This window comes from Helianthus annuus, chromosome 3, assembly GCF_002127325.2.
Source record: "Helianthus annuus cultivar XRQ/B chromosome 3, HanXRQr2.0-SUNRISE, whole genome shotgun sequence".
Taxonomy (NCBI): Eukaryota; Viridiplantae; Streptophyta; class Magnoliopsida; order Asterales; family Asteraceae; genus Helianthus; species Helianthus annuus.
In genome coordinates, this window is record NC_035435.2 from 157,124,452 (window position 1) to 157,143,700 (window position 19,249).

The following is a 19,249-nucleotide window of genomic DNA, read 5'->3' on the forward strand; positions in this document are numbered from 1 at the left end:
ATCTAAGGATGAGCTCGGTACCAACCGGTACTGAAAATCCCAAAAAATGGGTACTAGTACCGGTACCGAAAATATCCAGTATAGTATGGTTCGATACCAGTATTTAAAGTTAAAACCCGGTAGATACCGGTATCGAAAACACCAAATATTGGTACCGGAAAAGTTCCGGTTCGAGAACTTCAATACCAATACCAATACCAATACCAATTCCGAACCAATACCTGATACCATTTCCTCTATTCATATCTTCTTACACTTTTTAAAATTAATATATAGAATAATACATAGCAATATAGCATGCCAAAAGGAAGGCTTTAGAAGCATTAATGCTATTAAAGGGGATACAAGTTTAAAAGAAATATCCCAAGAAAATCGAAAGGAATCTACCATGTGTGGCCTTCTGGTAGGGTAACTTGGATTCTTCAATGTATACTCAAGTTCAATGCTCACTTGTGTTATTGGTGGATAAGGCAATGATAGATAGAGCCTAGCCTTCTTGCAGAGGTATCAGGCACTATCTAGAGACCATCCGGGTTTTCGTCCCACCGTGTGTTACGCCAAAGAGTTCTGCTCTTGTGGTGGCATAACTACTGTCAAGTGGCAGCCGGCGGTATGGATTTCTGAAGAAATATGGGTCCGGTTAAGACAACATAGTATGACTAGAGTGGGAAAATAGGGCTCTTCAATTTAGAGAATGTAGTAGCGTAATACAAAAAACTCGTAGTTAAAAACAATTGAAAGGAAAAAGCTGCCAACTCATCTTGTGGCACTGACAAATCAGTTATGGAAATGATCTAATGTAGGAAATAGTTCTCGAAGAAATGTTATTTAACCATTTTCCTCAAAATGGTAAACTATAATTACTTTTTAACAACTCACAAAGATAGTTCTGTATAATAAAGTGTCAAAATTCACACATGTTTAACCTGCATCCATTAGAAATGTTATGTAAGTAAAACGTTACAATAAACACATGACATTTATATTTCTATACATATATAAATTTAATACATATAATTATTTTTATGTGTAAGTTATAAAATTTTGTTACAACTTATATCTTGCCAGTGAAAATTCAACAGCTTTCCAACGAGCTAAGATGTATCCAAAATTCAACACATAAGCGAAGAAAGTTGGTTTAAAAGAACAAGTCATACACGAGGCCTCAACCAACTCTAGTGTTTCTTGATCAGTAAACTTCTTTATAGCTAAAGACATGATTTATTTTATGAAAAAAACGGCATCTCCAAAAACATACACATACATATAATAAATATGATGACTGAAAGGTACACTTCTAATTACCATTTTAACTGTTATGATTATCAAGAAAAATTATTTTACTAACATTTTTACGACACTCACAAAATTTGATCCCTCACCTTTCGGTGATGGGTTATCTTTAGAGCATCTCAACGGCTAGTCCGTTGGAGGAGGTGGTCCGATGGGAGTCAGTTTGGTGGAGCAGATGGGTGTGATTTGGAATGAGTGGGGACCACTCACTCATAATAGTTTTTTGTGTGTAAAAACTGGTGTGTGATATGGAGGTTTAGAATGATTTATTATTGGAGAAGAAAATGATGTTTGAAGTGGTGATTGGTGATGGTTTGAAATGATATAACATGCTGACTAGAGATAGATTTGGTCCATTGTCGTGACTCGTAAGTGCTTATACTACTTTATTACCACTACAACACCCTTTTAACTATATGTATATATGGATTCTTAGACTACTTATGAAACTAACCAATAACATTCGACGGGAAGGTCAGGTGGTCTTGTGTCATTATGGGATCCTAGAATGTTTGTTATGGATAGGGTGGTTAAAAATTCCAATTGGTTGCTCGTGTCTGGGGTGATCAAGGGTAGTGGGCATATGTATCACATGTTAAATGTGTATTCCTCTCAGAACATTGCAGCTAAACGCGTGCTTTGGGAGGATATACATCGGTTGCTAGGTGAGGGGGGTGGTAGATGGATAGTGGCTGGCGATTTTAATTCTGTTAGATACCCGGAAGAAAGACGGAATTCGAATTTTAATTCGGCGGAGGCTTCTGAATTTAATGATTTTATTGATGATTCGGGCTTGCATGAATACTCCTTAAAAGGGAGGCGGTTTACTTTTGTAGCAGGTGATAAGTTGAGCCGCATTGACAGGTTGTTCGTTAGTTGGGATGTCTTAATGGAATGGCCATGCGCAGAGTACATAGCTTTGGAAAGAGTTAAGTCAGATCATAGCCCATTGTTATTGAAGACAGGATCGCGCAATTTTGGTCCTAAGCCTTTCAAGTTCTACAACTCCTGGCTTGGTCGTGAAGATTTTGAGGCGATTGTTAAGGGCACGTTACAGGATGGTATTTTTGAGAGCTCGCCAGACGCTCGTTTATTATCAAAGTTCAAGTTGTTACGTCAAAACATTAACACTTGGGTGGCGATGGTTAAAGGTCGAGAGATGGAGGAGCGACGGGTATTGGAAGCTGAATTATATTCTTTAGATCAAGCCGTGGAGGATCGTAGTCTTAAAGAGGAGGAAGTTTGGTCTTTGACGGAGATTAAGAGACGGCTTGGCGAGTTAGACGGTTATAAGCAACGTGATTTGAAGCAAAAGGCTAGATGTTCTTGGGCTTCTCATGGGGACGACAATTCCAGGTATTTTCACGGTTGTATTAATAAACGAAAGGTGTCTAATCATATTCCTGGGTTGGAGGTTAATGGCAGGTGGGTGACTGGTTCGAGTATCATTAAAAGGGAGGTTATGGTTTTTTTTCGGGATAAATTTAAGGAGACTATGGCTACTCGTCCGTCTCTTATTTGTTACGGGTTGAATATTGTGAACAGTGAAGAGGCCGCAATTTTGGTTGCCAATTTCTCTAATCAGGAAATAAAACGTGCGGTATTTGATTGTGGGGCGGATAAAGCTCCAGGGCCCGATGGTTTCAATTTCAGATTTATAAGGCATTTTTGGAACCTGTTTGAGCAAGATTTCAGTTCCATTTTCGAGAATTTTTTTCAGGTGTGCCGGTTCAGTCCGGGGGTTGGGTCTTCGTTCATTACTTTAATTCCCAAGATTGGTGATCCCTCGAATCTGGGGGATTTTAGACCAATTAGTTTAATTGGGAGCATTATAAAAGTGGTTTCTAAGGTCTTGGCGAATCGTCTGAAGGTGGTTTTGGGCCGTATAGTATCTGAGACGCAGTCGGCTTTCTTATCTGGCAGGTATATCTTAGACGGTCCTTTGATGACTAGTGAGGTTATCTCTTGGGCGAAGAAGAGAGATAGAAAAATTTTTCTCTTTAAGATCGATTTTGAAAAGGCATATGATAACGTCAACTGGGATTTTTTACTTTCAGTGTTGTCTCAGATGGGTTTTCCTTCGATTTGGTGTGATTGGATTCGGGGTATTTTAGTTTCTTCTAGAGCTTCAGTTCTGGTAAACGGGTCCCATACTTTTGAGTTTGGTTGTCAGAAAGGCATTCGCCAGGGAGATCCATTGTCCCCGTTCTTGTTTATTATCTTGATGGAAGCTCTCTCGGGGATGATAAATCAGGCTTGTGATATTGGTGCCTTTCAAGGGGTTAAGTTTTCTAATGATGGTCCCTCTTTGTCTCATCTTTTATATGCCGACGATGCTATGCTTATGGGAGATTGGTCGGTTATCAACTTTAACAATATGAGACGTATTCTTCGGATATTTTATCTCTGTTCCGGGTTAAAAATCAATCTTCATAAGTCGGTTCTTTATGGGGTAGGTGTCGAGGAGGAGGAGGTTGCTAGTATGGCCGCAGATTTGGGATGCAAACAAGGTTCGTTACCTTTTTTGTATTTGGGTATAAAGGTGGGGGCGAACATGAATAGGGTTTCGAATTGGGATCCGGTGGTTAGCAAGTTTAAAAGCCGGCTTTCCAAATGGAAAGCTAACACTCTCTCTATTGCCGGTCGTTTGACGCTAGTAAAGTCGGTGTTACATAGTCTCCCGATATATTATTTCTCTTTGTTCAAGGCTCCTAAGAAGGTTATTGGTGTATTAGAAGGGCTCATGAGGCGCTTCTTATGGGGTGGGTCGGACGAGGTTCGGAGAATGAGTTGGGTGGCATGGGATATTATTAAGAAACGGGTTAAAGATGGGGGGTTGGGGGTGCCGTCGTTAGAAGTGAATAATAATGCTATGTTAATTAAATGGTTGTGGAGGTTTTTAAATGAACCAAACGCGCTATGGAGAAGGGTCGTTTTTTCTATACATGGCTCGGCTAGGTTTTGGGGTATTGCTCCATGCAATAATGCTTTTACAGGTGTGTGGAAGAACTGCGTCAAGTTCTGGAACAAACACAAGGTAGATGGAGTCGGGTTAAATTGTGTTATACGTGGCAATCCTGGGAACGGTACGCGGATACGTTTTTGGTTGGACACTTGGCTGGGGAACGAGCCACTGAAGAATTCTTTTCCTTTGTTGTATGCTCTCGAGAAGTCTAAAAGAGTCCTTCTTTCCGATCGTCTGGCTTGTTCGGGAGGTACTTGGTCGGTGAGGTGGGAATGGACGCGGCATTTGGATACTTCAGAAGAGGTTGATTGCAAGATAGCGCTTGAAGCTTTAATGCAGCCGATCTTTTTAAATGATACAGAAGATACTTGGTATTGGTCTCATGGGGTGAATAATGGGTTTGAGGTGGCGGATGTTAAACGGTGGTTAAACGGGTCACCGGTGAATAGTCTTACGTTTGAGTTTAGATGGAGCCCGTGGGTGCCGAATAAGTGTAATATTTTCTTGTGGCGCGCGTTCCTGGATCGGCTTCCAACGAAAATGGCTCTAGCTAGAAGGAATATTATGGTGGATAATCTCTATTGTGCATGGTGCCAATCTTACGAAGAGTCGATAGAGCATCTCCTTACGGGATGTGTTGTGGCGCACGGGGTTTGGGAGGGGATTGCCGCGTGGTGTAGAATACCGCGTCCGTTCGTTTTTCATGTTAGAGATGTGGTTTCTCTTCACGAGCACAGTGGAGGCACGGGTGTCAAGAAGGAGGTTTTGCATGGTATCGTCATCATTACTTGCTGGAGACTGTGGAGAGCTAGGAATGACAAAATCTTTAATGGCATTGATTCGAATGTGGTGACATTGGTGGCGGATATCAAGTCGTGGGGGTTTCTTTGGTATAAGCATAGGTTTAAGGGAGGGATTGTTGATTGGTTTCGTTGGTGTTCATTTGATGTAACGTAACGTTGTTGTATTGTTGGTTTTCCTTGGTTGTTCCGGCTTCTTTCTCTGTCTTGGAGATAGTTGCCGGATTTGGTGTTTTTTAATGAAGTGCATTTTTCAAAAAAAAAACCAATAACATTCATGTTTACCATAAAAAAATACCGATATAATATAACCATTCATCCAATCAGCTGAATTTACCCCTACATAGTGGCTAGCTACACATCTTTATTTAAACCGATATATAGTAATTTAAAAAGGAAATATAAAAAGGGACATGAAAAAGGAATATGAAAAAGGAAAGAAGGAGGTCGGTTCCTTGAGCCGGACGGTCTCTTAGGTTCGGTTTCGAGCACAGGTTCGGTTCTAGGTTCGGGATTTGTCCACTTCATTATACATTTCAAACTCACTTTGTGATAAGAACAACCCACTCACTCCATTCTCTCATTTCAACTCCTTTGCTCCTACCATCAGTCTCCCCCGTCGTGAAACTGGCAATCGACAACCAAAAAACCATCGTCGTCCGTGAATTCAAGCCTATAAACCGCAGTGTCATGGTTCGTATTTACCTTACTTTCGCTACAACTTTTCTTTTTAACGACACTTTTATTAAAAGGAACCGGTTTACAAGAAGCTAGACAGGACGAGACAACATTACAAACCAACCAAGAGTTTATAACTTTATATTCGCTTGTTGATTTCATCATCTTATTTATTTATGTATCCATGTAAACTTCGTTGTATAATGTAATGCAGGGTGCCGAAGGACCTAACGAAGACGATAAGAAATGGCCGCCGTGGTTGAAACCGATGCTTCGTGAAAGTTTTTTCGTTCAATGCAAACTACACGCGGATTCGCACAAGTCAGAATGTAACATGTACTGTTTGGATTGTATGAACGGCCCTCTATGTTCTCTCTGTCTCAATCACCATAAGGACCACCGTAGCATTCAGGTTCATATTCATCTTTTCGCCATTGATTCTTCTTATTCGTTATGTCAATCTCTCTTTTCACAATTACCTATTTGATCATTAGTACTTATGAATTAATTTAATCGAATTTACAGATTCGTAGATCATCATATCACGATGTAATTAGGGTTTCTGAGATTCAGAAACACCTAGACATCACTTCAGTACAGACGTACGTCATCAACAGTGCGAAAGTCGTTTTTCTTAACGAACGGCCACAACCGAGGCCAGGAAAAGGTGTAACGAACACCTGCGAAGTATGCGAACGGAGTCTTCTAGACTCGTTCCGCTTCTGCTCGCTCGGATGCAAGGTAAATGAAATCATGATCAGTAATACAATAATCAATATATACATTCTATTTCCGTTACTATATTACCGGAAATCAGTAACTAATATTAATATTCCGATCGATGCAGATCGTCGGAACATCGAAGAATTACGAACGGAAGAGTAATCAATTGATGGTGCCGGTATCGGATTCAGAGGAGTCGTATAGTAGTAACAGGCATGGACGGCGGATGAGTATCTGTAACGGAAGAGTTCACAGCTTTACGCCGTCGACGCCGCCGCCGATGGCCGGCGGTTTCAGGGCGGCGAAGCGGAGAAAGGGGATTCCTCATAGAGCACCAATGGGAGGAATAATCATAGAAGTCTAAACAGCCCCCTAGACTATTGTTTAATTACTATAAAGTCCTTTTAGTTTTATACTTTTGTGAAATGCATCCCTTTTCCACTTTCTGGGTGGGAATTGTGAAATGTGAAATGCCCTTGTTACCCTTTGTACAAAATAGCAGTCTACTGTCTCCTATAGTATATAGTATAAGTTAGAAGTAGGAAAAGAAGGGTAAAAGTGTCATTATGAGTAGTTGGAGTGGAGTTATACAGTTTTTTTTTTTCTTTAATTATAGGAAAAAGAATGTAACTATGGTTGTCGTGGTCTAAAGTTTGGAAAATGTGGTTTGCTTTTATAATGATATGAAATAAGTATTGTGTATTATTAAATGATATTTTAAATATTCTGTTTGATATCTATCAAATGTGAGGGTCAACTGGGACCACTGTTTTTAAAAACTGGTTTTCAGGTTCTCTTCAAGATTGGCGACAAGTACAAAGGAATTGACTGGAGGTTTAAAATATCTAACGATATATGTCCCTTCTTATCCTTTGAAATAATCCTTGCTTTGTCTTTAATTCTTTATGAGGTTTCGATTAATTTAAATTATCATAAGGCTTTATTGGATTGAGGTTTACATCAACACGTACGCTACCCCAAAACAATTATCATAAGGTCATTCGTTACGAGATAACACCCTGATGATGTAGAGGTTATGGGGGTGTAAATGTAGGGTTAAAGGGGGCGTATTCTGTTCCATGCCCCGATGAAGGAAGTGGGCCCCAAAGGCAATCTACCAATCATGTTAAACTTTCATTTCTTTTTACATATTTTATTTAATTAAAATACTATTTTAATGGGTGGTGGATATCAAAACCTTGTGAGATTATTTCACACCATTATGATATGTGCCCCGGTCTTGCCATATCATTCGGGGCTCATGTTTCGTCGACACATTTGATAATGCCGATTGAGTTAGCCATTGTGTTGGTTTATCCCAGGTCCTTTGCTAGGACCTAAGTTGTGTAAATGATGCCCGACCCCATGGCAAACGATATTTCCTTTTACGTCTTTCTGTTGGTATGGCGATGAGCTTCTCCCGTCTTGTCTTGTCTTATCTTGGCATTGTATTCCTTGTGTTAAAACTCCTGTGATAAAAAAGGGTTACCCCATCAAATCAAAATGTATTTGATTCTTTTTTGCTCAAGTTTACATTCTTATTTTCATCATATACTTTTTTAAAATCAGGCCTATTATACTATTAATTTATAAAGATTATTTATTAAACACAATTTGTTTAATATGGCAAAGTTTTTTTTTTTTAAATTAATTAAGTAATTACAAACATGATCCTTGTGCCCAAAAATATATAAAAGTCATACTTATTTTTGAGTCAGCGGCCCATAAAAGTTAAAGTAAAAGATGATAAAGGAGAAAAAAATGTTTAATCCTTTTGGCTAGTTTTGGTCGAAAACTTTTTTAAAGGAACACGTTTTTTAATTTTTGGCAATCGTGTGAATTGGCCCTAGTAATTATCGAAACGTGTGTTCTTTTTCTTAGGATATATAAACGAAGGCCATCTTTTGATTCCCTTTTTTGTTTACTTTCACTTTATATAATGCAAATTGCATAATTAGTTGACACACTAGAGTTTGATTTTTATCATTTTACGGTAAATTAAATAATCAAATTAAGAAATACACTATTAATTTACATACTTATACTCATGTGTGCGTGGCAGCGTGGGTGTATATCTATTTATAGCTAAACGTGAATTTCATCTAAGAAGCGTAAGCAAGGCTGCTACGAACCAAGGGTTATTTGAACATATTTACACGTATCTGTATTATCAACAGTATAATCATTTGACGTGTATCTGTATTATGAAAATGATATAACCGTACAATGTAAAAGGGTATAATCACATAATTATAGTTTGACACGTATCTTGTACAATGTAAATGGTATAATAAAGTAACTGCAGAGATGAACCTAATTTAGTTTACAAGTTGGGTTTGAGGCAAGAGGTCTTAAGTTCGAATCTGAACCTAATCAGGTTTTACCGTAATACCTTCGAGCGGTGGACTTTTTTCCATATACTGATGATGGTGGCCTTGCCGGCTTGGGCTACCCAGCGCTTCTTGCCTTTCAGAAAAAAAAAAAGTAAAAATAGTTTTTTAAGGTAGGCGAATATAGAACATGAAAGTAGTCAAAGTCATGCAACGTGGGCGGGTGAATACGATTTAGCTCACCAACATCAAGGAGATACAACCAATACCAACTGGACACATGGCTTCTTTTGTCTGCTTACCGGTTCTAACCCGACACATGGGTTTCTTGCAAATTTCCTACTAATATAAATAAATCATGTAAATAACACAATGACAAGATATTCTCTTGATTATTCTTAATAAAATATGCTCCTTTTTTTGAACGGCAAATTACATATGAATGTTTCTAAATTCACCGTACTCAAGTACGATATTTAAATCTTAAGGTGTTCGGGGCATTTAACGGGGAGGCGTGCGGTGAGTGAAGTCCTCGAGCGGGAACATCGCCGCCATCAAATCGGAGAGCGTAAGCGGGGAGGTGGATTGGTGGATGTTCACCGCGTGAGAGATGTCATTTTCTTTTTTCTTTTTCTTGTGAGGTAATAAAGGAGGATGAAGAACAAATGCAGGTAATGAAGAAGGAGATGTAGGAGGATGAAGGAGATGTAGGAGGATGAGAGATGCCATTTTCTTTTTTGTTTTTTGAGTTAATTACACAAATGGGTCCTGTGGTTTATACATAATTTCGCCTTTGGGTACTAACTTATTTTTTTAACAGGTTTAGGTTCTATGGTTTTAATTTTGTAACACCTTTGGGTACTAACACCAAAATTAGTTAATTAATGACTAAAATACCCTTGCATTTTTTTAAGTTTATCAATGTAACACATTTGGGTACTAACATCTAATTTTATTTAAGTTTAAATCAATTTTACAAAATCTATTTAGTTTTTTTTATTTTCATTTTTTATTATATCTCTTAATTAACATAAAGTCTGTTTATTTTTTTTATTTTCATATTTTTATTAAATTTCTTATTTAGCATAAAATCTACTTGTTACAGAAGTATATTTTTTAAATAGATTTTTTAAATAAAATCTACTAGCTATATAGTTTTATGTAAATTAAATTTCTTACTAGTTTTAAATAATGTAAACCTTACTCGTTTTGAATTTTGGATATATATGATTGATAATAATAATAATAATAATAATAATAATAATAATAATAATCTTTCATGTAAAAAAATTAAGCCATTTTTAACTCGTTTTTTGTTCATTTACATTTTACTATTTCAGAAAGATATTTAATTTACATAAAATCTACTAGTTGCACCAGTAAAATCTACTAACTATATAATTTTATGTAAATTAAAAATCTATTTTACAAAAAAAAAACGAGTTAAAAAAGGCTTAATTTTTTTTAGTTTTATCTAAAATACCTAGCTATATAGTTTTATCTAAAATACCTAGCTATATAGTTTTATGTAAATTAAATATCTTTCTAAAATAGTAAAATGTAAATGAACAAAAAAAACGAGTTAAAAAAAGGCTTAAATTTTTTTACATGAAAGATATTTATTATTATCAATCATTTCAATCCAAAATTGAAAACAAAAATTTATTTTACATAAAACTATATAGCTAGTAGATTTTATTTAAAAAATCTATTTAAAAAAATACTAGTGTAACAAGTAGATTTTATGTTAAATAAGAAATTTAATAAAAATATGAAAATAAAAAAAATAAATAGAGTTTATGTTAATTAAGAGATATAATAAAATAATGAAAATAAAAAAATAAGTAGATTTTGTAAAATTGATTTAAACTTAAATAAAATTAGGTGTTAGTACCCAAATATGTTACATTGATAAACTTAAAAAAATGCAAGGGTATTTTAGTCATTAATTAACTAATTTTGGTGTTAGTACCCAAAGGTGTTACAAAATTGAAACCATAGAACCTAAACCTGTTAAAAAAATAAGTTAGTACCCAAAGGCGAAATTATGTATAAACCACAGGACCCATTTGTGTAATTAACTCTTGTTTTTTTTTTGTTTTTTCCTTCTTTTTTTTTTTTGTTTTTTCCTTCTTTTTTTTTCCTTGTGATTTTTTTATTACTTTAAAAATACCCCTCAAACTTGTTTTTAATTAAATGAAATGTTTTATTTTTTATTTTTATTTAGTTTTAATTTATTTAAATTATGTTTTACTTTTATAAAAATATTTATATAAAAAAAATAAAACCAAGTCCCCAAGAGAGGAGTGCCGCCATCAAATTGAGAGTGTGAGGGGAGTTAAGAGGGGAGTTGACGTGGCGCGTGCTGATTGGCCGTGCGTAAGAGAGGGGACTCCCCTAAGAGAGGAGTGCCCCTCTCACCTTAATACTTTAATAGAAAAAACAAGTAGTTTTTTTATGTATTGAGTTAAATAATTGCTGCTTGGTATCCCCTTATGCACGGGTCAAACAAGAAAACAAGTGTTATGTGTACAAAGTCACGTGAGCACAATATTTTATCAATAGATTAAATGAATACTAAAGAACTAAAAAAACCTCTTTATATATAGACATGTTAAATGAGTAACCAACTTATTCCATGTATTAGTTATATTGCCAAGTGTTGTTTTTTAAATGCTAACTCATACTACAATTAAATTTATGCTTTTTGTCCGATATATGAGTATATGACTAAAACTATCAACTAAGCGGGAAATAACACCTTTAAACACCACAGTACCACTAGGCTACAAGCCCTTTGATTATAACAAAAAAAAAACATGAAAAACACCCTCATCGCAGACTACAATCCATTGATAAAGTAACACTTGAGCAGTCCAACGCATTCATGTTATACTTACGTTACCAAGTTCTTTAATTATATATATACATGTATATGTATATCTATGCATATACACACACGCACGATGCCACAATTGAGACCTTTTTTAATTTAAACCATGTGATCTTATGTTGATTACATCAATCTTGTTGTATCGACATCTTATATCGCAATGTGACATGTAGCCAACTCCAACCTAGTCTAGGAATATAAAAAATGTTTATGAAAGCGCTCACACGAATACATAAATTACCAATATACTTAGGTATGATGCGAAAACCCTTTATCCCTACTACCTTTATCCGAAACTAATTGTCATATCAAGAATAGAGTTGTGGAATAATAGATAATTGATATCACAAAAGTTGATCCCAAACATGGTTAATGAGACGTATGGAGGACAAATACACCAATTAAGTGAAAGCATCCGATTCCTATCATAAAAAAAGTATTTTTCTTCCAATTCCTTGATTTGAAATAGAACCTATTATAAAAATACAGTAACTAGTTGTTTTGGATTTATTGGAAAAGCATACCGTTTACCAATAAAGAATCCATATGTTAGTAATTATAGTTATCATTTAGGCTAGACATTGGTAATTGGTTAACTAAAAAATGCGCTTAAGTCACTTTCACGTATGTAGTCGGACTTTAACAAATCATCCTTTACAATGTTATGGTTTAACTAAAAAATTAAATAAAAAAAAGAAAAAAAAAAGAAAAATGGTAATCGGTTGAAAGGATTATGGGCCTCATCTCGATCCTTACCATCTCAAACTTGTTATGGAGTTGACACTCGTGTCTTTGGCACTCCTCTTTCACTGCTGCGTTTTTGGTGTCTAACGCCAAGTTTGCGTGAGGTGGCATGTGACGTCACCCCACAATGCTGAGTCTTATAATATTATACTATTAGACACACACACATAGACACACACATATATATATTATAAGTCAGTACTTTTATCATATTTTTATAGGGTGGGAGTTGGCTACAAAGTCCATTTTCCTACAAAGTGTAAAAAGTCATAAAACACCACAACTGCAGTCATAAAACACACTCAAAACCTACAAATAACAAAGTGGAAATTACTAAAACACCATATTTGTGGGTTTTATGTTGTGTTTTGGATGATAAGGCTTTGATTATCGAATGACTAATATTAGTGTGTTTTATGTTGATTATCATGTTGTGTTTTATATTCATAGTTCTACAATGATGTGTTTAAAAGTTTTTATGGACTCTTGAGGTTTGGATATTGTGTTTTAGTGATCTTCACTCTGTTATTTGTGGGTTTCGAGTGTGTTTTATGGTTAAAATTATGGTGATTTATGACTTTGTACACTTTGTAGTCGAACCCCACCCTATTTTTATATATAATAACTATTACGTAACTCTATATAAAGGATCAGGCCCGGCTATACCCAAGTGCTGGGTGGGCTTGAGAACAGGGCCCAAATAATTAAGGGGCCCAAAAAATTTTAAGTTTTCTTTATATATAGCCCAAAATTTTTTAAAGGCCCAAAGCTTTGTACAAACCCAAACCCTTAACAGATTACAGGCCCCATCCTTTGTCAAAAATACAATTTTCGCTGCAAATCAAACGACGCGGTTCTTCTCTGCGCTAGGGATTTCTGAAATCTGAATTCTGATCGAACACTGTGTAACACAACAATAGTCATCATCATCGCGATTCAACACAACAATAGTCATCATCGTCGCGATTCAGGACATCATAATCATTCTCGCAGATAATAGTCATCATCATCACGGAATCACCGCTGCACGGTTCCGAGGTATTTGTTTGTTGTCTGTTGATTTTTGCTTGTTGTTATCTGTTACGAGTCGCAACCACGGTTCCGAGTTACATCTTGATTTCAACAAAGATGAATGATGTTTGTTTTTTCCGATTTACGGTTCCGAGTTACTGAGTTACATCTTGATTGCAACCACGGTATTTGTTTGTTGTCTATTGATTTTTTTGTTTTTTCATAGCCGGTTATCTTTTTCTAGACTTTTGCCACTTTCAAGCCCACCCAAGTGTTGTCATCTGTTATGAAATATCAAATATGAATGATGTGAATTGCTTTTTTTTTTCTTTTTTTTTGCAGTTGATATCCGACATTCCGACTATCCGTCTTCTTAAGCCCACTGCCGAAGCCTAAAGTGACTTCATCTTGAGGTAAATTGGTAAAATCTTGATAATAATAATTATTTATGTTTTATTAATTATACTTCAAATGTATTAGACTTCGTGTGAATTGTTATTGAATGGATTTTATTCGTTAATATGTAGAAATAATGCCTCCCGTTCCTAAATACAAACACCTATCCGGGTTGGCGACAATATCTATTGAAAGTGAAATATTAGATACTATGGATTACAAGGAGTTGATCGAGAGCTTTGCTTCAAAAAACGCTAGGAGAACCACACTGTTTGCTTAGCAAGTAAGTTTGATACTTCGATCATTTTTGCTACACTATTTTTGTTAATTTGTTTTATCTATTTCATAACAATTACCTTAGTATTATCAATTTTTAGTATTTATATATATATATGATTGAATGATTGATGAGTTTCTGTTATATGAAGATTTGCGAATAGGGCCCAAATTTTTTATCTCGAACAGGGCCAAAATTTTTTTTGTGATTTTCGGAGACGGCCCTGTAAAGGATATTAAATAAAAAATAGATTTGTTTAGGTTTGTGAGTTTGATCAAGTTCGATATGTGAAGCTAGGGTTTGATCCGCTTGTTAATATGAGCTCTAATATAGGTTTTAACTCGTTTAAACTAATTTGATTCATGGTTTTAGCGAGTAGGTCTTAAGAAGTTTACGGGTGACTTGGTCCGTTTACATAAAAACGTGTAGATTTGGGGCGGATGTGAAATTGTATTAGAAAATACTGATAAAATATATAAAAATGTTTGAAGGTAGAAGATTTTTAAGAATTAAATTCATAGCAATCCCCGTCATAAACAGTCGTTGAAAGAAACAGCACACCACGCCCTTATGATGAAAACGATTGAAAGGATGTTTGAATCTATTCCTTTGGATTAAATAATTATTTAGGTCACTTTTGATTTATATTAATCACTTTAAATATTAAAAAATAATATTCATATTGTGGTTACTGACGATAACACAGCAGCCAAAGATATCCATGAAATTTATTATTTCTTTCATAATTTTTATACTTCACAAGAAAAAGTCACTCATTGAAGATTAACAAAAAAAAATGAAACAATAAAAAAATGAACCAATAAAAATGAAATAAAATAGTTATTGGGTGCAAATGAATTTTGATGTATCAGAAATTTATGAAAATACTAGTATTAAGCCCCTCCGTTGCAGTGGTTGTCGTATAACTGTGTCAGCTAGTATCAATGATATACCACTGTCAGCGATCACCAACACCAAAAAAGCTTGTAAAAACAAAATAAATAAAAACGGAAAACAATAACACAGAGCGAAAAACAGACGAAAAATCTTTGAATCACGCACGCTCGTTTGCAGAAAAGTTAGAGCGAAACATAAAACATAGAAAAAAATAACTAAGTCAGTCCAGGACCAGCGCGTTGCGACGAACTTGTCAAACTGAGAAAAATAGATGTGTTGCGACGGACCAGTCAAACGGAAAAAAATATACGGAAAAATGTTGAAATCCACACACACGTTGCGGTGCGTTAACTCATAAAATTTAGAACGAAACGAAATACTTGGGAAATGTGAAAAGTATGGTGGACCAAAATTGAAAATAATAATGAGTTGGGTTAAATTGCAATAGATGAAAAGCTTTGAGTTAAAAGTAAAAAAACAAAGGGTCTAAATTGCAAAAGATGAAAGGTTTCGGGTTATAAATGAGAAAAGAAAAAAACCCTATACATGAGGTACAATACCATAAATTACAAAAAATAAAAAATAAAAATATTATTTTTGTAAAACTTGATAAACTATTATATATTAAATAGAGTAAATTACAAGTTTTGTCCTTTATGTTTGTAGTAAATTGCAGGCGGTGTCCTTTGCCTTTAAATTTGACGAGTTTTGTCCTTAACGTTTCAAAATTCTGCACGTTATGTCCTTTAGCCCTAACTCAGTCAGACTTTTTGTTAAATATGGTCATGTGACTTGCACATGAGTGTATCTTTGTCATTTCACCTGTTAGGGACTATTGTGTAAAAAACTTATATGAAGGGGGCTATTGTATAAAGAATAAAAACAGGTTTTAATAAAAGAAATCTACACACACTCACACACACTCTCTCTAAACACTCTCTCTCTCTCTTCTCTCTCTAAAGTCTCTCCCAAATTCACTCTATTTAAATCAGAATTTCTCTATAAACTCGTCGGAGATTGAAAAGTTTGTCGGAATTATAACAATCTTTTTTTGAAAAAACATCTTGATGATTTCTCACAGGAAATTACCCAACTGGTTCATCCATGGTGGTAGTTGTACCACCCAACGGCGACGGACGGTGGCGGTGGTAACGGATTGGACGTGCATGATCCGGTTTTTTTACTGTTCTGAATCTGCTGCTTGATCTGTTTCTCTTTGAAAACCTCCCACCACTTTCCTAAACGCTTGGTGGTGCGGCCGAGGACTTTAGCTGTGATTTTCTTCCACTTGTTGCCGTACTTAGCCTGAAGAGAAATCACGAGTGCTTGCTCTTGTGGAGTGAGAGAGCCTTTCTTAATTCCAAGTTTAAGATAATTCTTCCAGCGTTCAAGGCAGGATTTGGGATCGTGATCTAGGGTTTTGGACATGTGTTGAGAGATGAGGTTCCATTCTCTAGGGCCGTACTGGTTAACGTAGTCGCGGAGGAGAACGTCTTCTTCAGGCTGCCAGCGTTGACGCTCCTTCATCTCAGAATCATAGCTCCGGTTGAGGTATAGAGGAAGAGAGAGTGTGTGTTGGGGTTGGTCAATTGATTGGGGATGGAGATTGGAGATGGAATGTGGTGGGAATAGGGATCTGAAATAGGAGCAGGGTGGGGGTGATAGTGACAATACATGTATCAGGGTGAATTTGAGAGAGAGAGAGAGTTTAGAGAGAGGAGAAGAGAGAGAGAGTTTGTGCTGATTTTTTTTTATTTAAACATGTTTTTATTTTTTACACAATATCTCCTTCATATAAGTTTTTTTTACACAATTATCCCTAGAAGGTGAAATGACAAAAATGTCCTCATGTGCAATTTACATGACCATATTTAACAAAAAAGTCTGACTGAATTAGGTTTAAAGGACATAACGTGCAGGATTTTGAAACGTTAAGGACAAAACTCGTCAAATTTAAAGGCAAAGGACACCATCTGCAATTTGCTACAAACATAAAGGACAAAACTTGTAATTTACTCTATTAAATATTGATAGAGTAAACTCTAGTTATGTAAGAGCATTCACATCCATTCCATCATATTTTCACCCTAAATTACACTAAAAAACACTACATTTTCTCTCTTCTTACCTTTATCATTACATTTTCTCTCTCATTCACCCACAACCACTTTCAAAATATATTAAAAAATTATAGGGGGTGAATAGTGTCCCCCCCAACTATACAGATGAACAGTAACATTTTCTCTCCTGCACTCACAACCACTTTTTATACTCTTTATATTATAAAAACTCTACACACATAATTTGATGGCATGGATGTAAATGCTCTAACGCCTCGCTTTTTAGAACTTTCCTTATTCAGAAGTTTGTCTTCTATTCTATTTATGGAAACTCGTATTCTCTTGTAATCGTATTTTATTTCCAATTACTGTGATCAAAGGCTTTGATCGTAATAAAACTTGGTCATCTTACATAAATTATACATTTATTATACATACTTATCCTACATTAAATTTATATATATGTTTGATGCACATTCGTTTTACGCACAAATTCGTACTTATCTTACGTACAAACAATTGTAAATACATGCTTTAATGCTATTTATACGTGTAAATGCTTGTACATGGATTCATGATACTCAATCTATGCTTTCATACATGTTTTATACTTAATTTGATGCCAAATACACAAGTTATAGCTTAAAATAATAAGAATATCAAAGTTCAAGGGCCAAAATACAATAAATCAAACTTGGTGCTGATAAGGTGGGGTTTCACGGGGCGCGATACCCTAAGCCCTGTCTATCGTGGCCCATGAAAACCCTTAATCCACAGAATGTTGTTTTTAGCTACAAGATTGGTCCATTTTCACTCATATCTCCCACCTAACTTCATTTAAAACACTTTTAACTCCTAACCTTAATCACCCACTATAAATACAACACTTCTAACACTCATTTTCACTTTCCAAACTCCACAATCACTCTCAAATCCTCTCAAGAACATCCAAATTTCTGATTTTGGGCAAAAAACTTTCAAGTCTTTAAAGTGAGTTCTAGCTCACTGTTTCACTCATTCTTGCTTGTTTCTTCTTCTATCTTACTTGGATAACCTCTAGGAAGGTTTTCACAAGTTTTCCATGGCAAAGTAAGGTGAAAACTCACCATATTTGAGGTGGAAAGTGAGATTTATTTTCTGTTTTTTGTTCATGTTTATAACTTCAATTCCTTTGCTAAAACTTAGTGAAATCTTGTATCCACCAAGCTCACAACTTAGCATATAGTTGTGGGTTTGTGTTGAGGTGATTTCCATTAAGTTATGAGTTCAAAACTCTTTACTTTAAAGTTCATACATGTTATAATCCAAGTGTTGAAAACAATCACGATTCACCATCTTCAATATGGTTGAACTTGTGACTTGTCAAAGTGTGAACCGTGGGAGCTTTGGCTTTCCAACCTAGTTCCACTACCTCACTTGTGAACCTCTTGTATGAATACTCAAGTAGCTTCCTAGTATTAAAGTAACATAACCCCGTCTAGCCTCCGACACTTAGTTAACTCTTTCCATGTCGTGGTGGTTCACCCGGGTTAGGATTTACTTGGCTACTTGAGCATGTATTAGTTGGTTTTTATTTCTTGTTATTCATGACCCTCCGAATCATCCATGTGATGATTTGTTTAGTGGTGAATCATATAACGAGGTTAACCCTCCATGCTTGACTTGTATGAAAACTCATGATGGACTTAGCTTAGGATTAATATTATAACTATATAAATATAAACATAACCGAATTCTTGATGTTAATCGGATCACGATTACACGTCGCGAATATAAGTTATATTCTCTTTGTTCTATATTCCTCGTTTGTGATTCTAATGGGCACGTCAGGACCCATGAAAACACTTTAAAACTTAGTGTCCAAACAAGTGTCTAGACGAGATATATTTTTGCATACATATACTTTTATACTTAATTCCGAATCCAAACATTCCAAAAACTCCAAACACCCGAACACCTTCATTTTCCTATTCTCGTCAACTCATCAATACACGGATAATCGGAAAGCTTTTGCAAACTTGTGAGTATACTCGACGCCCTTTTTGCCGTTTTGACACTTTTTGGGTGCAATATGAGTACATATACAAAACACACTCAACATAAATACTTTTATGCAATCATACAAACAATCCAATACATGCATGCTAATACGTTATACTTGATTCGTTATTTTGGGTTTATT

General features: G+C 35.5%; 2 protein-coding genes and 1 long non-coding RNA gene across 3 annotated transcripts; 2 read left to right on the forward strand and 1 right to left on the reverse strand.

Moving 5' to 3' along the window:
• Nucleotides 1-5,461: 5,461 nt before the first annotated feature.
• On the forward strand, nucleotides 5,462-7,169 carry LOC118490223. Its single transcript, XM_035987633.1, has 4 exons — nucleotides 5,462-5,751; nucleotides 5,951-6,148; nucleotides 6,262-6,477; nucleotides 6,584-7,169. Exons 1-4 carry the CDS (start codon nucleotides 5,749-5,751, stop codon nucleotides 6,821-6,823), a joined length of 657 nt encoding a protein of 218 aa, XP_035843526.1. The 5' UTR covers nucleotides 5,462-5,748; the 3' UTR covers nucleotides 6,824-7,169.
• A 6,224-nt stretch (nucleotides 7,170-13,393) lies between these two features.
• LOC118490224 lies at nucleotides 13,394-14,115 on the forward strand. Its single transcript, XR_004888704.1, has 3 exons — nucleotides 13,394-13,464; nucleotides 13,780-13,850; nucleotides 13,965-14,115. It is a non-coding gene; the product is annotated as an uncharacterized LOC118490224 (long non-coding RNA).
• A 1,990-nt stretch (nucleotides 14,116-16,105) lies between these two features.
• LOC110932358 (protein rough sheath 2) lies at nucleotides 16,106-16,534 on the reverse strand. Its single transcript, XM_022175700.1, has one exon. It carries the CDS (start codon nucleotides 16,532-16,534, stop codon nucleotides 16,106-16,108), a length of 429 nt encoding a protein of 142 aa, XP_022031392.1.
• Nucleotides 16,535-19,249: the final 2,715 nt, after the last annotated feature.

Coding starts and splice junctions, on each gene's coding strand:
- LOC118490223 (XM_035987633.1), top strand. Junction 6,149..6,261: donor AGGACCACCGTAGCATTCAG/GTTCATATTCAT, acceptor TCGAATTTACAG/ATTCGTAGATCATCATATCA. Junction 6,478..6,583: donor TCTGCTCGCTCGGATGCAAG/GTAAATGAAATC, acceptor CGATCGATGCAG/ATCGTCGGAACATCGAAGAA.
- LOC110932358 (XM_022175700.1), bottom strand. CDS start 16,534: ATGAAGGAGCGTCAACGCTGGCAGCCTGAAGAAGACGTTCTCCTCCGC.